A 10,139-nucleotide genomic window follows, 5' to 3' on the forward strand; every position below is an offset into this window, starting at 1 on the left:
TACTAGAAGCTCATGTATGTTCACCTAATAGTGCAGCCTCTCGACGACAATCAATGCGTGTGTCTCCGTGTTAAAAAGAAGGTTTAATTAACACTGATAGACGCCTACATATCCTCATCACGTCGACTTGATCTACGGGGACTAAACGACACACTCACAGAAACTCCGCGCTCTTGGATAATCATGGATGACTTTAACGCCCATCATCCATTCTGGGGAAACTTCAGGACAAATCAAAGAGGTACGAGTCTAGTTGATCTCGCTGCCGAGCCTGGATTGAGAGTTTTTAACGATGGCAGCCCGGCTTATCTCCGAGTAGTGACCTACAGCAGCTGTTAGGATTTGACATTAGTGCCGCATAGTTTAGGTTCCAAGTACAATGATTATCGGACATTAAACTCACGACAGCGACCATCTTCCTACTTGCATGCCTATCAGAGGCCTTGACAGTTCTTTCTCCCCTGCGCCCTCAAGACAGATTGACTGGCAAACGTACCGAATTTCGATCAAGGGCCAGTGCATACATGAACATCCCGAACCCCTTGAAGACATGATCGTACAAGCGCTGCAGGCTTCTACGCGGAAGTATACATCTACAATACGCACATATTTCTACCAAGGATTAGAGAGGCTTCGGGTGATCCGCTGGCACGTCGAAAGACGATATAGACGTACCGAGTCGAGTTATGACATGAGGGAAGCGCGACGCATTCAAAAGAAAGTTCAGCGTCGGTTGAACAAAGTTCAGGACCAACGATGGAATAACTTCCGCGAATCACTGGAACCTCGCAAGCCGTTGTCCCTCGTGTGAAGAGCTCTTCAGGGTGTTCCCTCATTACCACAACAACGTCGTCCCTTCAAAATGCTGGCTCTACATCAAATTCGTCCAGAGCTTTAGGTCGGTGGTGATTTTTGTGTGAAGTTACTAGTGACTCGTTCTACTGTCTGACTTCTTCGTACATGACTTTCCTGCCGCGCGAGATCAAAGTATAAAAGTGCCTTCCTCTATGGAAGAACTGCAAGTGGTTTTGACTACGTGCAGGCGATCCTCGTAACCCGGTCCCGATTGGGTGGCATGCGCTGCCTTAATGCATCTAGGTTCAACAGCGAGATGTTGACTTCTGGATATCTTCAATCAATCATGGCATGACGGCATAGTTCCGGACGACTGGAAGTGTAGCCCACTGGTGCCTCTATACTGTAGCCTGGGAAGTCTCCGCTGGATCTTATATAGTACTGGTCCATTGCACTTGCTAATTTCATCGGTAAGATCATGGAGAGAATGTTGCTGACACTTATGAAATAGTATCTTGCATACGATAACACCTACGATAAGTTAACATAACATAAATATAATAAAATCTACAATTGAAGATCGGGGATGGTCTTCAATTGACAACGTCACTGATCTTGTGACCTTCGTGCAGCAACAAAAAGCTATGAAGCGTCTCTATCTGGCATTATTATCAGGTGTAAAAAGTGCCTACGACAAACCAACCCACGAAAACATTCTCCAAGGCCTTCAGGCTATATAACTTACCTGTACCTGTTTTCTTGTTTATTGGAAATGCAATCCTTTGCTATCATGTTTGTAGGCTGTGTGTAAATCGTACTTTGCAAATTTTCTGACACATTTTACTTTGAGAAATTCAATTAGTTCAATAGCGCACTTGGGCCAGGCGGAGAGCCCAAAAGAAATGGCCGCGGGAAGACTTTATGTTTGAGTTTCCTTCGTAACAGAATTATGTTTTCTCGTATATTCGAATTACAATCCGATGCAATCATCTTTGCAGGTTGTGTGAAGCAGTACTTAACGAATTTTCTTACATATTCCATTTTTAGAAATTCAATTAGTTCAATAACGCACTTGCCGTAGGCGGAGGGCCCAGAAGAATGAGGATTTATGCTGTGTTATGATTGACCTGTTGCGTGTGAGAGACGTTCAGGCGTACATTCCCATGACAAGAGAATTTGCCTAATCCCAGAAAAGGCTGTACGGTAAGCCAGGACCTCCACCTGTCAAGTGTGAGAAGCGTTCAGGCGGGCGTCACCATGTCAACATAATTGCCCTCTTCTCCGAAATGGCGTCACCCTTTTTTTCCCCAAGCTGACACAAAAAGGATGGGGGAAGAGAAGGCAGATCGAAGGACAAGAGCTCAACGGCAGAGCCTGACGGATGTACTAGTGCGTCCACAGGCTGCCCCGGAAGACGTCGGCAACCACAAGACCGCAAGGGGTAATTAAGGCCGTCTTAGCCCCGTATGATTGACCTGTCAAGTGTGAGGAGCGTTCAAGCGGGCGTCCTCATGTCGACATAATGGCCCTCTTCTCCGAAACGGCTTCACCCCTTTTTCCCCGAGCTGACACAAAAGGATGGTGGAAGAGAAGGCAAACCGAAGGACAAGAGCTCAACGGCAGAAGCTGACGAAAGCACTAATACTTCCACAGGCTCCCTAAGAAGACGTCCACGACCACAGGACCGCCAGGGGTTATTTAAGGCCGTGCTGGCCCCCGTGTTAATCAGAACCGCTCGAGACTCAGATGAGAGTCACGTCCATGTACCAATGAAATGAATAAACTCTTTTCTACTTTTTTTCATCTACACGATGCCCGGTTTCGTCGTCGTTACCTAATTCTGGCGGTTAAGACCCACCTCACCCGGTCGAGATCGTAACAGCTGTGCTAACGGTGTCACCTCCTGGCGGCGGCCACTCAGACAGACTTCAAATGGCAGCTGGAAAAGGGCTTGGTCTTTCAGTTCCCTCATAAAAAATGTGTTTTCTCTCTCTCTCTCTCTCTCTCTCTCTCTCTCTCACACACACACACACACATACATGTGTTTATGTGTGTGTGTGTAAGTCGTGCTTTATGCATTTTCTGACGCAATTTACTTTTAAACCTTAATTTAGTTCGATAAGGAGCTTGCGCTTGGCGGACGGCAAAAAGAATGAGGATGTATGCTGCACTTTCGCACACGTGTGTGCGTCTGCACCAGCTTCGCATTACATCCACTGCTACGAGGTGGAATGGAGGCGGATTTCTTTCTTCTCTGTCCTTCTTATCTATTTTTCCCTTCCCCTCCACATGCGTAGGGTAGCCAACCTGACACGTCCTTGGTTAACTTCCCTACCTCTCCTTCTTCGTTTCTCTCCCTGGCGTAATATACAGCAAGGCAGGATGTGTGCCTCTTGAATCCAGATGAAAAGTTCAGAGCACGACTGGCAAGCCAATTGTAGCGAAAGAGGGGAGCGGCTTTCAGATAATTTTGAGAACAATCTTGTGCCCGCTTGCGTCGTACTCCGTGCTTATAAATTTGCACCTTCAATGCGCGCCTTTGACCTGGACAGAGTTTACAAGTGAGTTATAGGCTACGGTATATTTATAGCTGACCGCGTTGTTCTTGACTTGAGCGTATATTAACCGCAAATGCCGCAATGTTATGACCCGCCGGGGTGGCTTAGCGGTTGTGGCAGTGCGATGCTAAGCCCGAGGTCATGGAATGAAATCGCGGCCGCGGCTCCCGCATTTACATGGGAGCGGAATGCAAAAACGCCCGTGTTCCGTGCATTGGGTGGACGTTAAAGATCCCCAGGTGGTAAAAATTAATCCGGAATCTCCTACTATGGCTTGTCACTGCCACTACGGCGTGCATCATAATCAGGTCGTTGTTTTGGCACGTAATACCACATAACTTAATTTTTAATTGAACAAAGTCCTGTTCCAACGTTTAAATGATGCGTGGTGTGTCCTTAAGGGTTTAATACTTTTGATAGGTAAAGAACTTCTGCTAGCTAAAGAACTAATTGAGGTAGCCACTGTCGTGGGCATCTACTACCTTCCTCTTTCTGCGCAGCATGGACAAATGAAGTCGTATCGGCTATCTCAGCGTCTCTCCAAGTTCACACATCAAGGATGATACCCCGATATACCTCATGCACTCAGGGATTTTCCGGTTATCTAACGCGCACTTCACTCTATCCTAATACGCTACTTGAAACCTCACAGACTTGAGGAGTGGCCGCCTAACCAAGAGCGGGAAACGTGTCCGCGTTAACAGAACTATCACGACCTTTGGGCTTACTATAACCATGCCAGAGGAAGCGGAGCAAACCCCAGTGAGAAGACGGCGCCATCAAAGTCGCATCTGGACCCTCGTCTCCTCTCCCCGCTGACCGCGACCCAAACACCCAATAGCACCGGGCAGGGTGCCATAATCCCATAAATGTTTCTCTCTTTTTCTCTCCGCAGTAGATAATGCAAAAGTGACCAAAATTGGCGTATGAATCAATCGCATACAAACGTGATACCAAGGACAAGTCGATTACCCTAAACCACTGACTACTCTAATGTAAGGAAGCACACTTGTTGCTAGGACAGTTTTTACTCCTTTTGACACCTTCCCTGTACGGTGGATCTCGTGTTCTTCGCTGGAGTTATCACTGCCCCCAGGATTAGCTGATAACGCAGCTCTAATAACCGCTATTGCCTGGGCAAGTTCAACTCTCTAGCGTCGGTTCGTATGACTCGGCGCAATTCATTTGAGGTGATTGGCGTTGCTATTCAGCTGCAGCAGCGGGCAGGTCTTAACGTTGCTACCTTGCTTGGCTTTATCTTAGTCTCTTCTTCATAGGAACCACGTATTACTGCCATTTTCCTGCCGTAAAAAGCAGTGTCAGCCTACTTTGTTCCTGGTTTCCACTCTACAAAGCGCCCCGAGGTTAGAAAATGTTCATACTTTTGCTGCGACAACGACCATGGGCAGTCCTGCACTTGCGCTCAATAGTTAATTATTAATAGCGTTAATAGTAAACTGCGCAAAAATGCCTGCGCAAATGCCTGCGCAAAAGAACTGAGCAAAACTGGATTATGTACCTCGTGTTTGCTAGTACACATGGCCCAACAGGGTTACTAGAGATTTAGACGTACCTTCGTTGTCTTTTCTATATAGACATAAGGTTCTCATGGCAGCTTCGGTGGATTCGCACGGAAAGAGAAACAAAGTGTTGGGTCCATGACAAAGACACTCCTACAAACGCGCGCAGTTGTCACCTTGAATGTGTCGGAGTTTCCGAAATTGCGGAGCAATTAAAAAAAAATATGTGTGTCTTGAAGGAAATCATTCTCACTATTCCGTTGCTGTATCCAAACGTTCACGCTCGAACAGTGTCACAGCTGTACGTGCACTTGTTCTAACTTTCTGAGCAAACCGACTCACTGTGCCGTGCAATGAAGCACAGCTAAAGGAACCTCTATTGCGAGAAGCTCAGCAATCAACGACATTCTTTCTTAACCGGTCATGCATCGCTCACACAGTCAATCGTGGACCCGGATTTGTGATAACAAAGACTGGCTAGTTAGCTGATTCACTTTTCTTTTTGTGACGTGTCAATGCTGCACCTCACAGGATGACGGGTTAATTCAGTACACCTGAGTTACTTAGACGCGCTCCATAATCTCAGCACACGACCGCCTTTGTATTCTAGCGGGAAGCCGCATTCCGAGGGTCACCCCATCGGAACAGGACCGCTGCGGTCAAGAACTGCGACCGCGTTTTTCTTTTCAGCGAAATGCTACAGACGCTGAGCCATAGGAGCAGGTCTACTTTAAGCATGTCATTATGCACACGATAATTTCAGGCATATGCGATAAAAGTTCACCGGGAAGGTGAAGGCTCGTAGTGATTAACAGCAGTCAAAAAGAAATGTCGCTCGAACCAAGGTTTTGACAATGGGACTAGTCTTCGACAGGGCCTTGCCACAAACCCCCTTGTCGAAACGGTGGCATCAGCGAAAGCGAAATTCCTTGTTCGACTATGCTGTTTCCTCCAAGCTTATGTATCTTAAGTAAAATAATAAGAAGGTATCTACATATATATATAACGGCGGTATAACTTGCCGAGTGCATAAACGAAAAGGAAGGGGTTATTCGAGGGGCCCGATTTTTATTAGTCATCTCATAAGAAGCCGACAAACACTGACACCAAGGACAACATAGGGGAAATTACTTGTGCTTAATAAATGAAATAAAGAAACGATAAATAATTGGAAATGAAAGTGGAGGAAAAAACAACTTGCTGCAGGTGGGGGACGATCCGACAACCTTGGCATTTCGTCGAGTGCAACTTGCCGAGTGTATGCCACACCAACTCATGGCAAACCTGACAAGATATCTGTCAAGTGTACACGTTGTGGGAGATAACTTAGCTGTTTTCACGAACGATGCTAACAATGATTTATTCTGGCAGTACCGGAGAGAGTACATCCTTTGAGGCTCTGACGCTCTCCAATGATAGCCGTGCTTAGTGGCAGTGCCGACAAAAACTACAATTTATAGATGTATTGTGTGTCTCGCTATCTTATAGCTGCTCCAGCTCTTTCGTGCAATCTCGGAGCTGCAGTGATCCTTTCACACTGTCCAGAGGGCCGAAAAGAAAGTTGAGAGAAAAGTCGGAGGCGAACGCAAAGAGGTGTTTAGGGGCTAGGCTCCTGTAGGCCACTTGTCTCCTCAAAGTGACGGTCGGAGTAGAAGAGTAGAAGAGCTGTCAGGTGCGTACAGAGAGAAATCCAGCGAAGATATATATATATATATATATATATATATATATATATATATATATATATATGTGTGTGTGTGTGTGTGTGTGTGTGTGTGCGTGCGTGTGTGTGTGTGTGTGTGTGTGTGTTTGTGTGTGTGTGTGTGTGTGTGTAAGCCTTCTGTGCGGAACGATATTACGTGTGCCGTTTACACATGTGTGTACCTTTCATATTTGCCTGCGTGCGGTGCCCTAAACTGCGCAAAAATGCCGGTAGTACTGGATTATGTACCTCGTGTTCGCTTTTATTGTTTGCTTTCAAGGGCAGGACGTTCGCTGCTTCTGTGGCGCTGTTTAGCAACAGGCCATTGACTAACAACTCGCAGCGCTCCTGGCGGCCGCGAATAACGAGTGCCATTTACCGGCCCATTCCAGTGGACGAGCACGGCACGGTTCGGAAAGCGATCTCGTGAGTGGTCGTTACGCGGTCGGCGGTGGCATTAAGACCGGTGCAAGCACTAGCGAGAACGCCTTTGGATGCAATGTAAATGCTTTGGTTTTGAAGTTCATGGCTCGCTGGCCTACGATAGAGGAAAAGGGACAGCAGGAAAAAATGCGAAAATATATTCTCGCGTGTATTCCTGCTTCGCGGGGGAAATGTCACAGTGACTGGCAGGACGAGACTAGCTTTGGATTGCTGTATGTATCGAAATACAGCGTTCGTAAGAGGGATAGGGAGAGATAAAGAAGGAGAATAAACGCTGAGAGGTTAACCAGGTTAACTGTCAAGTTGGCTGCCCTGCACTGGTAGATAGAGAAGGGGTAGAAAAAGTTAGGAAAGAAGGGTCTTCCCTTTTTTTCCTAACTTTTGCGAAGAGAATTCGTCCTCACAAACACAAGTAAATCAACTGGCTACGACGGCAGTTTTTCTTCAGTCCCAGTGTGTAAAAAAATTGTTCAGAATAACGCGTGCTAACGTCGGCTTTGACTACGATCAGCATTCGTAAGATGACGCATTGTCACGCTCGCGCGCTCGAGAAGTCTCTAGACCGAGAAAATCCCACACTAGACACTTCATTTTTTTTCAAGATGCGAAGATTCGAGTACTCCTTGAACACTCAGAGAAATGCGACATTAAATTCTTGAACAGTACGAACCTTGACGGAAAGGGCCCTTCCCACACACATACACACATATACACAAACATTGTGCCGAAACGTTAACGAACGTTATAGACGCTGAATGCAAGCGGCACGCCTAGCGCTGTAGCTGCTGGTATGCAATGTACGATCGACTCGCGCGCCCTACGCCCGCCGCACTTGCTTTCTGGCTATGGTGTTGGGCTGCTAAGCACGAGGTCGCGGGATCGAATCCCGGCCACGGCGCCTGCATTTCCATGGGGGCGAAATGCGAAAACACCCGTGTACTTAGATTTAGATGCACATTAAAGAACCCTGGGTGGTCCGGAGTCCCCACTACGACATGACTCATAATCGGATCGTGGTTTTGGCACGTAAAACCCCATAATTTAATTCTTTTTTCGCACGCCTTATGTTGACGATATGCATATTGTTACCCTAAATGTCACACATTGTGTAATAACGTCTACATGCGCATCGCTTAATTATTAGTACTACTGAACATCGCGGATTGTTTGTTTTTCTCTACGAGTGGCTCATACCCCCAATGGGGGATTGGCCAAAAGTCGGTTGACATAATACAAAGGATTAAACGAATATAAAAAGAAGCACTATAGAAAAATTTGAATAGCTGGAAGAATGAAGTCAGATAAAATTTAAGAATTTAGCAAGGAAATTGCTCTGATTCTATTATGTATATCTCAACAGCTGAACCAATATCTCTATATTAGTGTCCCAGAGAAGAGGCTGCGGATACTAAAGTAAGTATATATTTTTTTCTTCTCTCGCACAAATAGTCGGGCCACTCCCGCACCCCGTGAAGATGCGCAGAAACCGCTGCATATAAATGTGAACCTTTGAGCGAAAAGATCCACATTCTTCAAAATGCATTTCATTTTCTAGAAACGTATGAAATTGATACCATGAGCGATGCACATCATGTTGAGCAAAAACAAAACCGAAGGAAGAAAAGCCGAACGAAATTCGCTTCTCAGTAAAAAGTTAGAACAGCATGAAACACACTGTATCCAGAGAATATATAATGGGACACTTACAACTTAGAACTGCAGTTTTGATGAGAGCCCTCCACCTTCAGTGGACAGTGGCCTTTGCACCAACTCCAATCACAATAACGCCCAGTGCTTTGAAGGTACACGTTAGTAAAACACGACACACAAGACTTAAAGTGATGTTACGAAGACAAAAAAAGGGGTGGGGTGGGGAGGAACATCTAAAACACATACGATTCTACGTCTTGTCAGTGCGAAAAGGCTGGAAACATACGTAGGTGTGCGAGGTGTGCAAGAGCGCGAGAGCGCAGTGCGCGCGGAGTCGCTTACCTTTGGAAGAGAACCACGGTCAACAATGCTAGGAAGACTGTCGGGAAGAACCACTTTTGCGCTCCCATTTTCGCTTTAGCCCCAAGACGAAGGTGCGAGCGGCGCACGATGGCCCCGTGGCTGGTGCCGGCGTCTTCAAGGCGTCGAAGAGGAGAGGAGTTGATGACCGTACCTCCTTTGAGGCAGTCTGCAGTTCCGGAAGGCTCCCTTATATAAGCGGCTACGTCATCACCGCCGGGGCCACAATCTGGAGACGTCATCCGCTACGTTTATCACCTTTCCCTATCTATTCTCGCCCTCTCCCCTGCACTGCAGCGGCACGCGAGCGACGAGACGACATCGTCGTTGGCAGTCCGAGGCGGCCGTGTACGCGCGCGAGCAGCTTCGCGCGTGTGTGAAGTCCCCGAGTGTTTGTGTGCGACGTAGCTAGGCGAAAGCGGTGATACCCGAGTAGAGTCGGTGGCCTCCGCTGCTTTCATGTCGGGGAAATGAAGCGCGCTGTCACCGGTCGGTCACTCGAGCGCGCTCCGCATTCCGCGCCAGCTACAGCGAAAGGTCGACCAAAGAAAGCCTTCCTCCCTGTGGAATATTCACAGACTGCTGCAGCTGTGCTGTGCTATTGCACTAGGAGGCCGTCACTCCAAGCGCAGCCCTTTAATGGCCGCGTTCAAGATGGCACGCATGAGACGCGACTATGGACTAAGGTACCCTGTACTTGTATGGTGGAGGCGGGGGCAACTATGGATTCAACTCATCTGCAATTCCTGCCACTCACGCTACAGTTATCAAATATGCCGTGCCAGAAAAAAAGCACTAATACATTTCGCCTGTTAAAATTAGTAGTAAAACAATTATGGCTGAACCTATCTCACGATGACTGCAAATGGTAATGCGATTAGTATTGGAGGAATGTAGCGACACACCTTATTTATGAAGTCACCTTTATTTAACATTTGTAATGGTCATTATGAGACTTCCGTTGCTTTGGCTATATGGCGGCACACTCAGGTATAGTCCCATTTTGCTATGGTCCCCGCTTGTCAAGGTCGCCCATGAGCACAACGGTAGGACGGCGACTGTATGACGGTGATGGAGCGACCAAGGTGGTATGACGAGGACGGTATGACG

General features: G+C 47.1%; 1 protein-coding gene across 1 annotated transcript in view; it reads right to left on the reverse strand.

The window, feature by feature from the left end:
• Positions 1-9,376, reverse strand: part of LOC142582896 (glycine receptor subunit alpha-2-like) — a 31,809-nt gene extending 22,433 nt beyond the window's left edge. Inside the window, exon 1 of the mRNA XM_075693003.1 lies at positions 9,012-9,376. Within this exon, the coding sequence (XP_075549118.1) occupies positions 9,012-9,271 (260 nt within the window). The 5' untranslated portion in view covers positions 9,272-9,376. The remainder of the gene's footprint in view (positions 1-9,011) is intronic.
• Positions 9,377-10,139: the final 763 nt, after the last annotated feature.

This window comes from Dermacentor variabilis, chromosome 5, assembly GCF_050947875.1.
Source record: "Dermacentor variabilis isolate Ectoservices chromosome 5, ASM5094787v1, whole genome shotgun sequence".
In the NCBI taxonomy this organism is placed as follows: domain Eukaryota; kingdom Metazoa; phylum Arthropoda; class Arachnida; order Ixodida; family Ixodidae; genus Dermacentor; species Dermacentor variabilis.